Source organism: Nycticebus coucang, chromosome 7, assembly GCF_027406575.1.
Source record: "Nycticebus coucang isolate mNycCou1 chromosome 7, mNycCou1.pri, whole genome shotgun sequence".
Lineage (NCBI taxonomy): Eukaryota > Metazoa > Chordata > Mammalia > Primates > Lorisidae > Nycticebus > Nycticebus coucang.
This window is the reverse complement of record NC_069786.1, coordinates 107974598-107995327: the sequence shown is the minus strand read 5'-3', so window position 1 is coordinate 107995327 and position 20730 is coordinate 107974598. Positions and strand designations below refer to the sequence as shown.

General features: G+C 36.0%; 1 protein-coding gene across 1 annotated transcript in view; it reads right to left on the bottom strand.

Annotated features, from left to right (window-relative positions):
* The window catches only part of CPS1 (carbamoyl-phosphate synthase 1), a 142686-nt gene that overhangs the window by 65633 nt on the left and 56323 nt on the right, over positions 1-20730 (bottom strand). Inside the window, exons 16-20 of the mRNA XM_053598311.1 lie at positions 11897-12025; positions 9090-9234; positions 7427-7637; positions 5784-5982; positions 1401-1577 (exon numbers count right to left, since the gene is read on the bottom strand). Of these exons, the coding sequence (XP_053454286.1) occupies positions 1401-1577; positions 5784-5982; positions 7427-7637; positions 9090-9234; positions 11897-12025 (861 nt within the window). The remainder of the gene's footprint in view (positions 1-1400; positions 1578-5783; positions 5983-7426; positions 7638-9089; positions 9235-11896; positions 12026-20730) is intronic.

Below are 20730 nucleotides of genomic sequence, written 5' to 3'. Positions count from 1 at the left end.
ACAAAAGAATGAGAGATTTGCTTGAGTTTACAGCCTAGTTGGAAACTTGGAAATGCTCTCTTTTTTTATCTGCCTCAAAGTGGCAGAAAAATGATTGTTAGGGTTAAGGGGAAAATCCATTTACTGTCCTTTCCCTGAGGAAAAAAATACATTATATAAATGTATACGTACATGTATAGATGTATGTACATATATGTACACACATGTGAGTATCACAGATTGGTTTTTAATAAAAGATTGAAATAGAAATGGTAAATAAAGAATTTGAAATGGCTTTCTAAAAATAACCTCTTGTCATTGCTATACCCCCACCACCACCTGAAAAATATTAATTCTCTTAAACTCAACCAAGAGATAATAGCATTTGCCAGAATTTTAGTGGGACTTAAATATTTTGCAGAAACCACAAGATGCAGTAAAGGAAGTACCCTGCCTCCCCCTCATCTCTCTTCAGGACTCTCTATCTGAACATAAAAGTTGCAGTGAGTTCACAATCACTACCAACATTTTTCTGCTACAACATAGATAAATTACAAAGGCAGATTCTCTCCGTCAAGAGAGGATTCTTATTTTCATCAACTCATCACACACACGCCACACACACACACACACACACACACGCACATATAAAATGGTCAGCGGGGCTTTGTAGACCCAGCGTGGGTTGATACTGTTGGAGGATTAAGGCCTGTGCTTTCTTAAATGTCAAAAAGCCATTCAGGGATTTCTGACCAGACAGATTCCAGCTGCCCAAGTCACCTTTCATAAAATCGGATCAGCTGAAACTTCAAAACTCTAAGCACAGTAAATATGAAAGGAGATTAATATGGCATTTAATTTGTATTAAAAGGAACTCGTGGATAGAAGTGAGAAATGTGGGGCCTTTTTTTCCTAAATGTAAAAACCAATAAAATAATTACATGGAAGTCTGTAATCATGAAAGTTCTTTATCGCTTGTTGCAGTTGTTTAAACACAGAAAAAGAGCAAGTAAATTAGAGTCTTAGGCAGCACATATTAAGCATCATTAATGCACGCATCTTCCTTCCTAAAATAAAATTTACACATTTTCAAAGAACAAAGGAAAGGATGAGTCAATATTGCCAAATCGACTTGAGAGTATTGATACCACATGCACTAGGAGAAAGGGACATTTCATCTATCCAATCATCCTTTAAAACTACAATGTGGTCTTATGTCCAGGATTAAAGTCAAATAAAAAAGGATAATTCATCATTAGGTATACAACAATCCAATGAAATCCATAGACATCTCATTATAGAAGAGAATTTAAATTTTTCCAAAAATTCCTGAATCCAAGACCACTTTGTGATTAAGTTTTCAGGCTACGTTTGAAAAAAATAAATAAAAATAGTAGTCTGGGCCCTTTGTGACATATCACCTTGGCAATGGCGTAGATGCGGGTGCTGGATGGGTCAGCCAGCTCTCTTCTAAGGTCAAGGTTAGACGGCCATTCTTTGTTCATTGGGAGACGGGGAGTGAAACCATCTATGGATGGGTGGCACATCCGTAAAGCTTTCTGGAAACTCTCCTCAAAGGTGCGACCAATAGCCATGACCTGTGATACATATTTAAAATCACATAATGAAAGAAAGAGTTTACGTATTTTGAACTTGTAATAGAACTGTACATGGAACTTTTTTCAAAAAAGATTTAAGAACAAAAATTACAGCAAAACACTACTCGAACTTCAGGTATTTGTTTTTTTCCTTTCTCCCTTTTTCCGTGGTTTTGGTGTAATGAGTCTTTAACATTAGGTCAGTCTTTTACTACTTAGGGAATTCAGCTGTATTTGCTGAGATTGATGAGGAAATCACCTGCCCTTGCTCTGGGCCATAGTCTGAAAACAAGGAATATGTGGTTGGAGCATATAGACCAGGCATCCTCAAACTTTTTAAACAGGGGGCCATTCACTGTCCCTCAGACCATTGGAGGGTGGGACTATAGTTTAAAAAAAAAAAAAACTATGAACAAATTCCTATGCATACTGCACATATCTTATTTTGAAGCAAAAAAACAAAACGGGAACAAATACAATCACACCGCCTCATGTGGCCCGCGGGCCACAGTTTGAGGACCCCCGATATAGGCCCTTGCATTAGAACAGAGAGCAAATAGAAACTAAGCATATATTAACATAAGAGCAGAATTATTTCTAAATAAGTATCAGTCAGTATCTAAGACAGGCCGGCTTTTTTTTTCATAGCTAAGTATTAATATTTATAGAAACTTGAGAAACATAACAAATACTGATAGATTAGTATTTCAACTGTAGGCAGAGACTAAATTCCCCATGACAAATTCAATGTGTCTTCCTGAAATCTTTACAGCTGATTGTACACTAATCAATTGGAAAAAGTCATGTGTTGATTTACTTTGGACAATTTACAAGTCAGAACTAAACTTAAATTGACCTCGTAGCCTACTCAGTTATTTTCATTGGATAAGCATTGTCTTTGAATCTTTCCATAGACTGCTGTGCATAGTTGGTCTCCAATTTAAAATAATAACAGCCATAATGCTGCCTTCAGTAAACTTTCATGAATCCTCTAACAGACTCAAATTCCCATTAATGTCAGCTTAGAATAGCTTCCCGTCAACTGTGTGACAAGATACATATTCAAAGATCACTAAAGCCAAACAGATAACCTTTTCATACTGTTCCAAATTTAATTAGAAATAAGGGAAGATTCACAAGAGCAAGGATAAACAAAACATTAGTCCAATTCAGACATGCAATTTGCAAATCATAGTGGCATCTTGAGGAATTAGACAATATGCTATAAATTGTGTAGCCTAGACATGGAAAAAAGTCAGAAATTGAATGTTTTATTTTATTTTACTTTACTTTTTAAAAAATATTTACTTTATTTTAACCTATGTTTAAAATTTGGCCATAAAATAATTCTGTAAGTAGCTCTCCATATATTTTTATTATTCTTAAGCATACTCTACATAAAAGTACATGGGAGACATTCCATAAAAGAAAATAGTATGATGAGGTGGGGGTGGGTGAAGGGGAAGGGGAGAGCAGAGAGAGAAAGAAGGAGGGAGGGGTGGGGAAAGGAAGAGCAGAGAGAGGGAAGGAAGGAGGTGGGTGGGGCCTTGGTGTGTGCCACATTTTGGGGGGGCAAGACAGGATTGTAAGAGGGACTTTACCTAACAAATGCGATCAGTGTAACCTGGTTTCTTGTACACTCAATAGATCCCCAGCAATAAAAAAAAAAAAAGAAAAGAAAATAATAGGTATGGAATTATAAAGAAATGTACCAATTTAAGTGTTTGCTCAAAATTCGTGCTTTTGGATACTATACATTAGTAAAACTTATTCTCCTTGTGTGAAAAAGTTACTATTTTCCTGTGGAATGACTACCATGACCTTCCTTGAGTCTATTCTACTATATTCTCTCTTCAACTGTATATAAAAACACTAAATTTTAACATTTACCACAGACAAGCTCACATTATATTTTTTTGTTTGTTTCTATGTTCTGAACTCACCAGCTGCAGACAATGTGTACAATTATCCACAACTTATTCACTGTCTCATCCTCCCAGTCTTGCCCATAGCAAGAACTCAGGGATGTTTGCCAACTTGAGTTGAATTGAAGGTAATGTGTTAAATACTCACTGACAATGAAAATTTCTCAGATAATATAAGCCCCAAATGAAAATATAACAAAATTTTCTCAAGTTCTTTGGCCTACAAGTATTACATTATAAAAACAGGTACTTCCCATGAAATATAAACTAAATAAAATAAGGGGTATTTGGTAGAAACGCTTCCAACACATCTTTTTGTGGCATTTGAGTTCTAATTCTTTTGTGCACTGAAAACCATCATAGAAAAAAAAATAAGATTTAAAACAACCACAAAGAAGGAAAACCACTACTTGGTGTTTTATACCTAATTATTTTCATTTAAAAGTTCAAAGGTGTACTATTTGTCATTACTCCAAAATCTTTCATTAATATGTTAGAAATTGAAAAATCAATATTGGTATATGTGAAACTTGGTAAACGGTCTGTGAAGCTAGTGAATGATGCCCCATGATATATCAATGTACACAGCTATGATTTAATAAAAAAAAAAAGAATTTACCCAGCAATTAATCAAAGATTGCCTTATGACATATTCTAAGGGTGTGTTACCTGTCATTTAAATCACTCACTTGACTATTTAAATTATATCTCTTCAAAAGAATTGTAACATTTTAAAATCATGGCAATATCCTACATTTATTTCTATCTACGAAAGTTTTTCGCTCATAAATATTTGATTATGTTTGTTCAGTCCTTCTTATATCAAGCCAGAATTATTTCCTTTATGTGGGAAAGCAATAAATACTTTCAAAAGAAAAAAAAAATACTGGTGATAATTCTGCCTTCATATGTGAATATGGTCAACTAGTAAAATGTCTTTATCTGCCCCCCATGTTTATGATGGATTTAAGCTATAATTCCTGTTATTATTGACATGCATTTCTGAAATGGCTAGTGTGATTTTAGGCTATATAATATGTGTCATGGGACAAATGAAGGACAAAAGGGAAAAATATGTCACAAATAGCCTTTTGTTCTGTATTCTAACCAGCCTAGTTATTTAGACACAGACTAAAAGTTTCCACAGTGGCCACAACAGAGATAGAAAGAAGATAAACTAAAACAGAGAGATGATAGAAGATTAAAAATTGAGATTTATGCAAATTTCTGCTACTCAAAAACTCTTCTCCTACACAATATTTATGGATAGTAATTTAAGAGCAATAATAATGATGAACTACATTAATACACATTTTGTAAGCATTAATCCTGAACCCTACAAGGTAGATACTATCATCTCTGCTTTGTAGGTGTGCATCTTGAGGCTCTGGGTGTTTCCTGAGAGTTTCTAGCTGGTACGTGGCAATGCCATGAGTAACACCCAGGTCTATCTGATTCTAGGGCTCATGCCCTCTCCACTACACCAAGCAGAAAGAGATAAGGCCTTGGTGGAGGGAGAGAGGAGTGAATCTCAGAGGCAGAGATCTGAATTCCTTTCTTCCCACACAGAAGAACACTGCATCTTTGACGATGAAATAATCAAAAGCTAACTTTAATTTCAAACAGTATAACACAAAACATTATGAAAAATCTTTTAATGATGCTTATAGCTGAAAACTTTTTAGTATAATGAACAGGAGTTTAGTATTCCTTCCATTTCATGGTAGTAGAATTCCACTAAATTCTCAATTTGGGATTTTAGAGCTGGAAGGGCTCTGACAGATCGTCTCGTCCAGTCTTTTCTTTTATGGTTGTGAAAAGTGAGGTTCAAAGAGGTTAAAGCCACAATTTCCATGTGTGGACTAATGATGAATTCTTAACCTCAGTTCAGTAGTCTTTTGGGGGACATTATATCGTTGTATATTTCATTTTACTTTCTTTATTTGTTTATGAAACAAATTATAACTCATTTATATTTATTTTAATATCTGTTTTCATAAATGTGTATGTATTATATGCCCCCATATATGACCTCGCCTTTGGAATAGAAAGGTTTTTCAGTCCAGAAAAATGGCCTCGTGTTATATTGTATTCACAAATGTAATATTTTAGCAGTCAAATAGAAAGATGTTAAAGCACTAAAGAAGAAATGTAAATCCTGTATATTCTCCCATCTATAACCCGGTAGCCCAGGCAACCTTAAGACTTTCAATGGTGTTACATTTTTTAAAAAACCTAACTGATAACAAGAAAAAAATAGAGAAATAAACCAAGCTCTTACCTCTCCTACACTTTTCATAGAGCTCCCAATTCGACTAGATGTTCCATGAAAACGGTCGAGATCCCAGCGGGGAATCTTGGTAACCATGTAATCCAGGCTGGGTTCAAAGCAGGCTGAGGTCTTCCCTGACACAACATTCTTGATTTCTGGAAGTGGGATTCCTAAGGCAATCTTTGCAGCAATGAATGCCAATGGGTAGCTATAAAGAAGGTCATAAACTTATTTTTTTTCTTTGAGCAGTAAGTATTGAAAACAACCCAAAATATAAATGTCTTTTTAAAAAAAAACATCTGGTATTATTCTACTTCCCGCCTGATTCTCTGTTCTTATAAATATTTAATAGCCACTTAAAAAAAATATAAGGATGATACAGGGATAGAGGCATAGGTCACAGCAGTATTCGTTCTCTATGCATTGTATGCATAGCTATTTATATATTTTATTTTTAAATAAATAGTAGTGATGAATAATAGGAGTCTTCACCTCTTCAACCCAAAATCAATAGCGTCCTTGATAAAGAAGGTTTCAATCTCCACTTGTGTTTATCCTCCATTAAGATGAGAATCTGCAAATATTCTTTTGAGGAAAAAAAAATATCTGTATATATATCTGAACCTGGGTAGACAGTGGTGTTAAATAGTACTAGGGGATATGTAATGGTCAGCAAATGTAGGCTTTGCAAGTTTGGATCCTTGCTCTGCCTCTAAATTATCTTTAAACTTCGGGTTCCTTCCAAATTAACACTCTGGAAAATTGTCTTCATGCAGAATGTCAGTTTTTGGTCATTTTATATGAGAAAATAATTCATAGAACTATAGAATTAAACACGAGTTTTTTTAGTACAACTCGCCACCTAACAGATAAGAAAACTGACAGAAATGGTAAGTGATGTGCCCAAAATCACACAGTCAATGGAAGAACAAAATGAGAACCCAGGTCTTCTGAGTCCTATGTAGGGCAACACACCTTCCACCACTCCTTGCAGCAGCCCTGTGAACTACACTTAAAAATCTTCAGAAGTAAATATTGTGTTCATTTAAATGCCATGTAATTTAACTACAAGATGCTAAATGTATTAAAAGAAATGAAAGGTTTTAATTAATTTTCCCTCCAATTATGCTTGCCAGCAGCTGTTAAATGAGCAGTAAATTTATTTATTTGTTTGCAACATTTACCTATGGAAAAATTCTACACTGTTTAGTCTTGCAGAATTTTGCTAAGATAAAAGCAATGTGTATGGAATGTTTGGGTTGAGTGAGCTGCATTTTTGTCAGCTATTTGCTATGGAACTATACCCCTGAAAAAGCCAGTGCAGGACTAACATTAAGAATTAATTTGCACTTTTAACAACATCTGCAAAGCACAATTAAGAAGCAGATTTTTCACAGCCTGCTTTGACCACCCAGATTTTGATTAGTTTATGATTAGCCTGCAAACAAAGCCAGCTAGCAATACCGTTTGCCTCAATCTGGCAGTAAGCTCATTAATAACCACGTCCTCAGGGTCCCATGAATGATTTGGAGCTAGCGTACAGAAATGGCGAATGTACTTTGTAAATGCACAACAGTTTTCCCCTAGCTGTCAGTTTTCCATTTCTGTCTGTAAAGAACCTGCAAACGCGTGGTCAGTGCTTCTGGTCTTACCCAGTGGCCTTGGAAGCGAGGGCGGAGCTTCGGGACAGCCTAGCATTCACTTCAATGATGCAGTATTCCATTGAGGTCGGATGAAGGGCAAACTGGATGTTGCATTCACCCACTATGCCCAAGTGGCGGACGACATTGATGGAAGTACGTCTCAACATCTGGAATTCCGCATTGGAAAGTGTCTGGGCAGGGGCCACAACAACTGAATCACCTGCATAAACAAGCAGCACTCATTATTTGGTGGCATATTTAAAGAACCAACTTCATTGACTTAACAATCTCCTTGCATGGTACAAGGCACAGAGCACTCTGAAGGTGTGCTGGGAAGATGATTACTCTAAGGTAATAACTACACGTGAGATATTAAGTAGTGCCCTTGATTCTTGTCTTGTCCACATTATTCTGATACGATGCTTATAGAAACTCTGCTAAAATTTCCCAGGCTCATTTAGCTATAAAGGATATAATCATCTGCTTATTGAATTGACATTAACTTCTTTAACGTCCCTTCTTTTCAGCTCACATCGTCTTCTTCCCCTGGAATGTTATCTCCTCCTCACCCAGCCTGGCTTATCCATGTGCTTCCTGCCTCTCACACCTCATCCTCACTCCTCACCACTCATAGCCTCTTCAGTCTCCATTACTCCTCAAGCATGCTCAGGCCTCAAGAAGGCGCTCTCCCAACATTACCAGACAATCACACAAATCATTATTTCACAGGCCTGAGCTTCTCGCAAGTCTGCCAATTCTGTTTATCACTCATTGCCATATAATCCCTTTCAACTGGGCTCACAGAATTAACTTTGCAATGAAATTGTCCTCTCGGACATTTAAAAAGCCAAATTTAAAGTATCATTCATGATCTTGTGTAGCATTTGACACCGCCACAAACAAAAATCTTTCATAAAATACGTTCTTGCATTGGCTTACTTGGTCCTGTACTACCCCGCTTTCCTTCCTTATTCTCCATTCCTCTCTTCTGCCTTCAATGCTAGCCCTTTTTCTTTATCCTGCTCTATAAATCTAAATGCTTCCCAGGTTCAAAGTTTGCCTCTCCTCCTTATGTACCTACTTTTTCTAAACCTACAACTTTAATTATTTCCTGTACGGCAATGATTTCCAATGACCTTGTCTCAACTTCATTTACGTTCTCTTTTCCAGAACTCCATTTCCACATTCTCAACTCCCTTCATACAAATACCACCCACACCTCAAATTTAACATTTCTAAAACTTCAGTCATCATTTTTGCCCTCTCATCTAACTAGTTTACCTTCCTGAGAAATCTATTTTTATTACCTGTGCCTATTTTCTCATTTACTTGGTGACTAACACCTCTGTCTGCTTTAGGTCTTCTCAAGTTCACTGCTTACTTGTCAACATTAAGTCTTATAGATTTTACCTCCACTAAATTGCTTATCTTTGACCTTTTACTCAAGTGAAATCAGTATAATAATATCTGCCTTGCTTCATAGGATTTTGGGGTACATCAAATAAAACATGAGAATATTTCCAATACTGTAAAATACTGTACATGTGTAAAATGTGATCACTTGTCTGTCAGCTAGAAATAATGTAAGGAAAAGAACACCATAAAGGTTAGTGTGGCCACAGAGATGTGAGCTGAAGGCATCACTGCAATTCCTGAAGATTTCTTTGCCTACCTGTGTGAACACCCATGGCATCAACATTTTCCATGTTACAGACGGTGACACAGTTGTCATCAGCATCTCGGACCACTTCATATTCTATTTCTTTCCAACCTGTTACTGATTTCTCCACCAGAATCTGGTTGGTCATAGCAAAGGCCTAAAAATTGGCGACAAAAGGTAGTAAGAGAAGACAGGATATTTGGCAAAATGCCTGGCTTAATTTATGGTCAGCACTGAAGTCACAAAACGAATCTTCATCTTTCCCTACGCTCCAGAAGGCACCATTCAGCGGGGTACTAGGAATAGCATCCCACAGTGAATGTGCTTGATTTGCATTATTGAGGCTTGCCATTCAAAGTGCTGATATAACATTAAATCAAACTAATTTAGGAAAAAGAGAAAATAATTGAGCAATCAGGCAGAGCAAAATGAAATTATTTCAGCAGCTAGGCTTCTGTGAAACTAGAAAATGTGATAAGTGTGAATAAATGTGGAAAAATAAGTCTAAAAACTCCGGCTCTCTCTAAAATAGCTGAGGGTGCTTTGTACACAATAAAAGTTACTTGATGTTGATGAGGAGGAGAAAGGAGATGATGATGGTTATAAACAGTTAGCCAAGAAGGAATAAGAAACTGGGGAATTAGAAGAATCTTATGAATCTTATGTGACTATTATTGTGGTTTATCACTGCCTAAGTGCTTAACTACTTTGAGTCATAGATCACGTATACCTGATTAGACAGATAAAAATTAGTGTAATTATCTAATATTACACATATTTACAGGATGTCCACAGTAGGTAGACTACTGAACCCAGAATATGAATAGGCAATCTCTGACCTTGGGACATGTAGTGGCTCATAATCTAAGACAGAAATGTCCTTTTGTTTCATAATATGTTCGATCTAGGGTGGCAGTGAAAGGGAAAGTAGTTTGAACTTTTTCAAATTATTAGTAGGTAGTATAAAAAAAAACTCAATGTAAGTTTTTCTATAATGTGTCTCAACACTATTTTTTTGATCTCGGTCATCATTAAGGGCTCTCGCACATGCAATTGAAAACTGTTTCCACGGGTGATCACAATGAGGTTTTCAAAGTGGCTAAGAAATCATGTAGCCAATGATAACAATAAATGATGATTAATTTGTCATTCCAGTTGCCTGCCAGAAGAAGACATTTAGGAAACAAAGGATATAAATAGAGAAAGCTTTTTGCATTCTAATGAAGTAGAATGGATTTGGGGGAATAAAGAAAATGGAGGTCATCTTCACCTGTTGCTCAGCCTGTTTCTTTTCTTTTTCTTTTGAATCTCAGATTTTACATAAAAAGTTAATTTAGGGACCTGGATGAGTTAATGTAGCTTTAAATGGTGTTAATTATAACCTCGAGAGAATAAGGGGATAGCGTAGGACATAAAGATAGAACTGATTATTCTCAAGGGAAAAGCTAGGTTTGTTTTTTTTTTTTCAGTAAGGAAACCTATTCAAAGACCTGCACAATATAAATAATTGAAAACTATCTTATTCCAAATGGACAATTTTTTACGTAAAATATTCAGTATCCAAAAGGGTTTTTTAATACAATGAAGAATATTTTTAATACCAAATAAGCACACATTGCCACTATTGGTGGAAATACTGAAATTGAAAACAGTCGAAACACCTAATGTGCTAGAGGAAATAAACTTTTATATCCCCATGAGTATAATTTTACCTTAAATACATAATTTCAAAGTACAGAATGGAAACAAAAACATATATATATATATATATATATATGAGATGTTGCCCTCTTTTTTGTAATTTTTCATAACTTTAGAAAAAATGAAATTCAAGTGGTTCATGTGTAATTATTTAAGTATATTTAATTGTAAGTCTATGTTCTCAATATCTTATGTCAACAATTTGAGTCTCATTTATTTCAATTCAAAAAGTAATGATAAATCTATAAGCTATGCTTGAACTGTTTACTAAGCGCTCCCCAAAGTAACTTCACATTGATTCTGCCAAATTTGCTTCCATGACTGCCATGTAAGCTATGTAAGATTCTTGGCTGCACACGTATGTATTCATACAAAGTAATTATTGATCCTTTAGTATTCCACGGAAATAGAATATGGACAAAAGTCTATTTTCCTGGAAGATATTTTCTGTATTAACGTCTAATTTATTTTTTGGAAAATATCTTAATTATCTCAAGATTTTTCCTTTAATACTCAAGAAAAGAAGTACTTAGTAATATGTTAAAGTGATTTGATAAAAAATAAATTAAAACACTTAAATTTCAACTTTTGTTTTTATTGTGGGTATAGTAGTCAACAAAGTTCACTATTTTATTACACTGAGAGGTTTATATTGCATATACTGAATTTGGGCGAAAGCCAAGCCACTCAAAGTGCTTTGTTTCACTTACAGAATATGGTCCATTTCACATTATTTGTTAAAAGTTTTGAAGTAGATTTTGAGGCAGAGGAAGATGGAGTTGTATTAAGTTCATGGCATTGAAGTCTGTAGATTATACAATTTACAAACTTTTAAGATTAAAAGTTTGATACTTTAATAGATAAGTTTTAGATAAAGTATTAAAACTTTTAATACTTTATCTAGAACCACGTGGTTTGTCACTGCATCCCAGCATAAATAGTTGCACTGCACTTCCCTATCAAAAGTGTTGTCTTTTGGACAATACACTTAGAAAACATCATGGGGATTTAGTCAATAGTGAGAAGGTATATTCTCATGATATAACTTTCTCCAGTTGAAAGGGTATATGAAGTCAGCTTTTTTGGTTGATAAGAATAGTGTCTATGAAAATGCATACCTTTGTGCCAAGGTCTATTAAGGTCTCCCTGTTGGGACAGAGGCCTGAGCCTAACCCACCCAGGGCATAGGCAGAACGGATCATCACTGGGTACCCAATGGTGTCTGCCGCCTTCAATGCATCCTCCATCTGTCAACAAGAACAAGAACCCTAAATTTTAAAAGCTGACCACAGTATCAGAAAAGAGAGTCCGGCAATTCAGGTAAATCAATTTATTTTAGAAGAGCATAGGTATAAAAAATGGTCAATTATACCCTCATCTCTTTCTTCAAAATAAGTGTTGTTATATAAATGTTATATAAAATTCTAGGAGGGATATATACACACCCAGAAGGAGTTTTAAAGATATACTTTTGGGGAAATTTTTATCTTCTCCAATAAAAACAGAATCATTGCCAAAGAAGAAATAGTCATTATTTATTTGAAAATGAGAGCTATATTAAATTATCAAATTTAAAAATTCATTTTAAAAGTCCATCTCTTAATGAAACAAGTAGAAGCTGCTGAAATTAATTTGGTATTACCCTGTTTCCCCAAAAATAAGACATCCTCCAAAAATAAGATCTACTTACAGAAAAGATAAGACATCCCCTTAAAATAAGACCCAGCGCATCTTTGGGAGCACCTTAAAATAAGACACTGTCTTATTTTCGGGGGAAACAGGGTACCACAATAAGCCGTTAGGAACACTGTATATAGAAGAAATTTCTCATTTTTCAAGCTTAGTCAGAGAAAAGTCCCAGAAGCTAGGAACTTTTTTTTTTAACTTACAGAATACAACATATGGTGACTGTATTTTTCTGTCATGGAATATTATTACACTACCATTGGGAATGTAATTACACCTTTCCCATATGCCTGTTTCTCATCTTGAGGAAGCAAGGACATAATTAAATCTGGCAATGGAAGAATAAAGGTATGGCAGGAGCTTCCCACAATGTTCAGCAGAGTTATCCTGGGGTTACTCTTGATTGACAGCTTGGTAACACAGTATGTACTTGGTAGCATTCTTTTCTGAAACATGCCTAACCCAATTTTAGTTGTCCCAGCAGTACTTGCCTATCTCTAATGATTTGGCTATTTCTACAATGAAGAAGTTGCATTTAAACTGCCTCTAGTACCCCCACTTCACCAATTACATATATGCCTAGAAACAACAATGAAGTTAGAGGGAAGGGGACAGAGAAAAATTACTAAGTAGAAAACTCCAGTGATTGTCCCTTTACACAAACACCAAATTCAACAACCACCTACACAGGGAATCACCTTCTGAAGAATGAAAAAGCAGGTGAGCAATCATAGTACCTGGTTTTAAAATTGTATCAAGAGAAGAGGTGCCAAGGAGGGTAGAAAATTCTTGCATTGCCTGCACAACACCTCCCCAAAGCTCTAGTAGTGCCACCCACATGGGCCCAATGAAGAGAGAATCTGTGTAGTGGGGAAAAAAGAGTGAAGTAATTGTGGGATATTACATTGCAATTCAGGGCAGCCCTGTCACAAGTGAACACAGCACAGGGCAGAAATCCGCTAGTGCTCACAGAGGGAGCATTTAGACTAGCTTGAGAGAAATTCTCTGCCCTGATACCCGAGTTCCTACTAGCTCCCCCGACCAGCCCCCCCCAAAAAAAACAGTGGGGGTCTTGAGGAGAGAGATGTTAATGAACAATAAGAAATCATCTAAAGGTATATAATTCACTAGTTATTGTAAGTCCCACAAATAAAGTAATTTTTTGAGAGAGATAATGTAAAAAGATACAGACGGAAATAATAAAGTTAAAAAGCAATGGCGGATGGAATTGACGTCTTGAACTTCTGTTACATTTATCTTTGTTTATGTTAGATTTACCTTGCTTATTTGTTTGTAAACAGAGTTGTAATATGTTGATTACAAAATGGTTTTTGCGAGCCTCATAATAACCTCAAATCAGAAAACATATAGCAGATAAACACCAAAAAAGACAGATAATTAAAACACACTACCAGAGAAAATCACTTTTAACAAAAAAAAGACAGGAGGGAAGGAAGATTGAAAGAAAGAACCACAAACAACCAGAAATCAAATAACAACATGGCAGCGGTATTTAGCTACCAATAATAACATTGAATGTGAATGGACTAAACTCTCCAATTAAAAGAGAGCAGTGAAATGCATCAAAAAGAAAAAAAAAGTTCCAACTATATGTTGTCTACAAGAAACACACTTCACCTATTAAGATACACATAGACTAAAAATAAAAGGAAGGAAGGAGATATTTCATGCAAAGGGAACCAAAAGAGAGCAAAAGTAGTTATATTTCCATTAGATAAAATAGATTTCAAGACAGAAACTATAAAAAGAGGTATAAAAAATTCATTATGTAATGAAGAAGGGGTCAATTCAGCAAGAGGACATAAAAATCCTCAATATGCATATACCCAACACTAGAGCACGCAGGTAAAAGCAAATATTATCAGAGTTAAAAAAAAGAAATATGCTCCAATAAAGTAATCACTGGAGACCTCAACATTCCACTCTCAGCATTGGACAGATCGTCTGGACAGAAAAATCAAGAAAGAAACATCAAACTTAATCCACACTACAGACCAAATGGACCTATTAGCTATTTACAGAACATTTCATCCAGTAGCTACAGAATGCACATTCTTCTCCTCAGCTCATGGATCATTCTCAAGAATAAATTGTTAGGCCACAAAGAAGTGTTAACTTTTCTTTTTAATTGAAATCAAATCAAGTATTTTCTCTGACCACAATGGAATAAAACTAAAATTCAGTAACAAAAAGAACATTGAAAAATACACAAACACATGGTACCTGTGCTCCTGAATGACCACTGGGTCAATGAAGAGATTAAGAAAAATATTAAAAATTTTCTCAAAACAAATGAAAATGAAGACACATGTCAGAACCTATTGTATAAAACAAAAACAATAAGAGGAAAGTTTAGGGCGGCACCTGTGGCTCAGTGAGTAGGACGCCGGCCCCATATACCGAGGGTGGTAGGTTTGAACCCAGCCCCGGCAACAACAACAAAAAAGTTTATAGTAATAAGTGCCTGCATCAAAAAAATAGAAAACTTTCAAATAAACAACCTAATAATATATTTCAAAGAACTAAGAATAAAAGAGCAAGACAAAACCTAAAATTACTAAAAGAAAATAAATAATAAAGATCAGAACAGAAATAAATGAAATTGAAACAAAAAAAATCAATGAAGTGAAAAATGGGTTTTTTGAAAAGATAAACTAAATTGACAGACATTTGGCTAAGAAAAAAAAAGAGAGAATACTCAAAAATAGAGTTAGAATTAACAATATTTGAGAGCACAACAAAGTGACTATAATCAACAGTAAGGTGGGATATATTTAAAATAACTAAAAAAAAGTGTAACTGGAATGTTCCTAACAAAAAAAAAATGAGACCTGAGGTGCTAGATAACCCAATTACCCTGATGTGATTTAATCCACATAGTATTCCTGTATCTAATCATGTACATCCTATAAATGGAAACTATCCTGTACCCATAATAATTAACAATTAAAAAAATGAATAAAAGGGAGGCGGAGCAAGATGGCAGCCGAGTAACAGCTTCCTTGCATCTGGGCACCGTGAGTCTGGGGAGATAGGACTCCAGGCATCTCTGGCTGGTGGGAACTGCCTATCATCACTCCTATGAGGATACAGGGAGTCAGCGAGAGACTTCTGGACCCAAAGAGGAGGACTAAAACAGTGGAAAACCGGCAAGTGGTCGCGTGTGTTCAATCCGTCTAAACCCACCCACAACTTCCACAGGCACAAGAACTTAAAGAGCAAGAGGAAGAGAAAGGAAAATTAGGGCAAGGAAACAGATAAAAGAAATCACTCATGAGGAAGAATCAGCAGAAAACTCCAGGCAACATGAAGAACCAGTCCAGAACAACCCCGGCAAGGGACCATGAGGTAGCTACTGCAGAGGATTCCACCTATACAGAAATGTTAGGAATGACAGAAGGGGAATTTAGAATACACATGTTGAAAACAATGAAAGAAATGATGGAAACAATGAAGGAAACTGCTAATAAAGTGGAAAATAACCAAAAGGAAATCCAAAAACAGAATCAAATCAGAGATGAACGATATGAAGAATATAAAAAGGATATAGCAGAGCTGAAGGAAATGAAACAGTCTATCAGGGAACTTAAAGATGCAATGGAAAGTATCAGCAACAGGTTAGACCATGCAGAAGAAAGAATTTCAGAGGTAGAAGACAAAGATTTTGAGATAACTCAGATAGTAAAAGAGGCGGAAAAGAAGAGAGAGAAAGCAGAACGTTCACTGTCAGAATTATGGGACTTTATGAAGCGTTCCAACATACGAGTTATAGGAATTCCAGAAGGGGAAGAAAAATGCCCCAGAGGAATGGAAGCCATACTAGAGAATATTATAAAAGAAAATTTCCCAAACATCACCAAAGATTCTGACACACTGCTTTCAGAGGGATATCGGACCCCAGGTCGCCTCAATTCTAACCGAGCTTCTCCAAGACACATTGTGATGAACCTGTCCAAAGTCAAGACAAAAGAAAAGATTCTGCAAGCTGCCAGGAGTAAGCGCCAGTTGACCTACAGGGGCAAATCCATCAGAGTGACCACAGACTTCTCTAATGAAACTTTCCAAGCAAGAAGACAATGGTCATCTACCTTTAATCTACTTAAACAGAACAATTTTCAGCCCAGAATTCTGTACCCTGCTAAGCTAAGCTTCAAAATTGATGGAGAAATCAAATCATTTACGGATATACAAACATTGAGGAAATTTGCCACAACAAGACCAGCTCTACAGGAAATACTTCAACCTGTTCTGCACACTGACCACCACAATGGATCAGCAGCAAAGTAAGAACTCAGAAATCAAAGGACAGAACCTAACCTCCACACTGATGCAAAAGATAAAATTAAGCAATGGACTCTCACCAAATAAGACGAATAGAATACTACCACACTTATCAATTATCTCCATAAATGTTAATGGCTTGAATTCCCCACTGAAGAGACATAGATTGGCTGACTGGATTAAAAAACACAAGCCATCCATTTGCTGTCTGCAAGAAACACACCTGACTTCAAAAGACAAATTAAAGCTCCAAGTCAAGGGTTGGAAGACAATTTTTCAGGCAAATGGAATTCAGAAGAAAAGAGGAGTTGCAATCTTATTTTCAGATACATGTGGATTTAAAGCAACTAAAGTCAAAAAAGACAAAGATGGTCACTTTATATTGGTCAAGGGAAAACTACAACAAGAAGACATTTCAATTCTAAATATTTATGCACCCAATTTAAATGCTCCCAGATTCTTGAAGCAGACCTTACTCAGTCTGAGCAATATGATATCTGATAATACCATCATAACAGGGGACTTTAACACACCTCTTACAGAGCTGGACAGATCCTCTAAACAGAAATTAAACAAAGATATAAGAGATTTAAATGAGACCCTAGAACAACTATGCTTGATAGACGCATATAGAACACTCCATCCCAAAGATAAAGAATATACATTCTTCTCATCACCCCATGGAACATTCTCCAAAATTGATCATATCCTGGGACACAAAACAAATATCAACAGAATCAAAAGAATTGAAATTTTACCTTGTATCTTTTCAGACCATAAGGCACTAAAGGTGGAACTCAACTCTAACAAAAATGCTCAACCCCACCCAAAGGCATGGAAATTAAACAATCTTCTGTTGAATAACAGATGGGTGCAGGAAGAAATAAAACAGGAAATCATTAACTTCCTTGAGCATAACAACAATGAAGACACAAGCTACCAAAACCTGTGGGATACTGCAAAAGCAGTTTTGAGAGGAAAATTCATTGCTTTAGATGCCTACATTCGAAAAACAGAAAGAGAGCACATCAACAATCTCACAAGAGATCTTATGGAATTGGAAAAAGAAGAACAATCTAAGACTAAACTCAGTAGAAGAAAAGAAATATCCAAAATCAAATCAGAGATCAATGAAATTGAAAACAAAAGAATCATTCAGAAAATTAATGAAACAAGGAGTTGGTTTTTCGAAAAAATAAATAAAATAGATAAACCATTGGCCAGACTAACTAGAAATAGAAAAGTAAAATCTCTAGTAACCTCAATCAGAAACGATAAAGGGGAAATAACAACTGATCCCACAGAGATAAAAGAGATCATCTCTGAATGCTACCAGAAACTCTATGCCCAGAAATTTGACAATGTGAAGGAAATGGATCAATATTTGGAATCACACCCTCTCCCTAGACTTAGCCAGGAAGAAATAGACCTCCTGAACAGACCAATTTCAAGCACTGAGATCAAAGAAACAATAAAAAAGCTTCCAACTAAAAAATGCCCTGGTCCAGATGGCTTCACTCCAGAATTCTATCAAACCTTCAAGGAAGAGCTTATTCCTGTACTGCAGAAATTATTCCAAAAAACTGAAGAAGAAGGAATCTTCCCCAACACATTCTATGAAGCAAACATCACCCTGATACCAAAACCAGGAAAAGACCCAAACAAAAAGGAGAATTTCAGACCAATCTCACTCATGAATATAGATGGAAAAATTCTCAACAAAATCCTAGCCAATAGATTACAGCTTATCATCAAAAAAGTCATTCATCATGATCAAGTAGGCTTCATCCCAGGGATGCAAGGCTGGTTTAACATACACAAGTCCATAAACGTTATCCACCATATTAACAGAGGCAAAAATAAAGATCACATGATCCTCTCAATAGATGCAGAAAAAGCATTTGATAAAATCCAGCATCCTTTTCTAATTAGAACACTGAAGAGTATAGGCATAGGTGGCACATTTCTAAAACTGATTGAAGCTATCTATGACAAACCCACAACCAATATTTTACTGAATGGAGTAAAACTGAAAGCTTTTCCTCTTAGAACTGGAACCAGACAAGGTTGTCCTCTGTCACCTTTACTATTCAACATAGTGCTGGATGTTCTAGCCAATACAATTAGGCAAGACAAGGAAATAAAGGGAATCCAAATGGGAGCAGAGGAGGTCAAACTCTCCCTCTTTGCTGACGACATGATCTTATACTTAGAGAACCCCAAAGACTCAACCACAAGACTCCTAGAAGTCATCAAAAAATACAGTAATGTTTCAGGATATAAAATCAATGTCCACAAGTCAGTAGCCTTTGTATACACCAATAACAGTCAAGATGAGAAGCTAATTAAGGACACAACTCCCTTCACCATAATTTCAAAGAAAATGAAATACCTAGGAATATACCTAATGAAGGAGGTGAAGGACCTCTATAAAGAAAACTATGAACTCCTCAGAAAGGAAATAGCAGAGGATATTAACAAATGGAAGAACATACCATGCTCATGGATGGGAAGAATCAACATTGTTAAAATGTCTATACTTCCCAAAGCAATCTACCTATTCAATGCCATTCCTATCAAAGTACCTACATCATACTTTCAAGATTTGGAAAAAATGATTCTGCGTTTTGTATGGAACTGGAAAAAACCCCGTATAGCTAAGGCAGTTCTTAGTAAATAAAGCCGGGGGCATCAGCATACCAGATTTTAGTCTGTACTACAAAGCCATAGTGCTCAAGACAGCATGGTACTGGCACAAAAACAGAGACATAGACACTTGGAATCAAATTGAACACCAAGAAATGAAACTAACATCTTACAACCACCTAATCTTCGATAAACCAAACAAGAACTTACCTTGGGGGAAAGACTCCCTATTCAATAAATGGTGTTGGGAGAATTGGATGTCTACATGTAAAAGACTGAAACTGGACCCACACCTTTCCCCACTCACAAAAATTGATTCAAGATGGATAAAGGACTTAAATTTAAGGCATGAAACAATAAAAATCCTCAAAGAAAGCATAGGAAAAACACTGGAAGATATTGGCCTGGGGGAAGACTTCATGAAGAAGACTGCCATGGCAATTGCAACAACAACAAAAATAAACAAATGGGACTTCATTAAACTGAAAAGCTTCTGTACAGCTAAGGAGACAATAACCAAAGCAAAGAGACAACCCACACAATGGGAAAGGATATTTGCATATTTTCAATCAGACAAAAGCTTGATAACCAGAATCTATAGAGAACTCAAATTAATCCACATGAAAAAAGCCAACATTCCCTTATATCAATGGGCTAGAGACATGAACAGAACTTTCTCTAAAGACGACAGACGAATGGCTAACAAACACATGAAAAAATGTTCATCATCTCTATATATTAGAGAAATGCAAATCAAACATCCCTGAGATATCATCTAACCCCAGTGAGAATGGCCCACATCACAAAATCTCAAAACTGCAGATGCTGGCGTGGATGTGGAGAGAAGGGAACACTTTTACACTGCTGGTGGGACTGCAAACTAGTACAACCTTTCCGGAAGGAAGTATGGAGAAATCTCAAAGCACTCAACCTAGACCTCCCATTCGATCCTGCAATCCCATTACTGGGCATCTACCCAGAAGGAAAAAAATACTTTTATCATAAGGACACTTGTACTAGACTGTTTATTGCAGCTCAATTTACAATCGCCAAAATGTGGAAACAGCCTAAATGCCCACCAACCCAGGAATGGATTAACAAGCTGTGGTATATGTATACCATGGAATACTATTCAGCCATTAAAAAAAATGGAGACTTTACATCCTTCGTATTAACCTGGATGGAAGTGGAAGACATTATTCTTAGTAAAGCATCACAAGAATGGAGAAGCATGAATCCTATGTACTCAATCTTGATATGAGGACAATTAATGACAATTAAGGTTATGGAGGGGGAGCAGAAAGAGGGACGGAGGGAG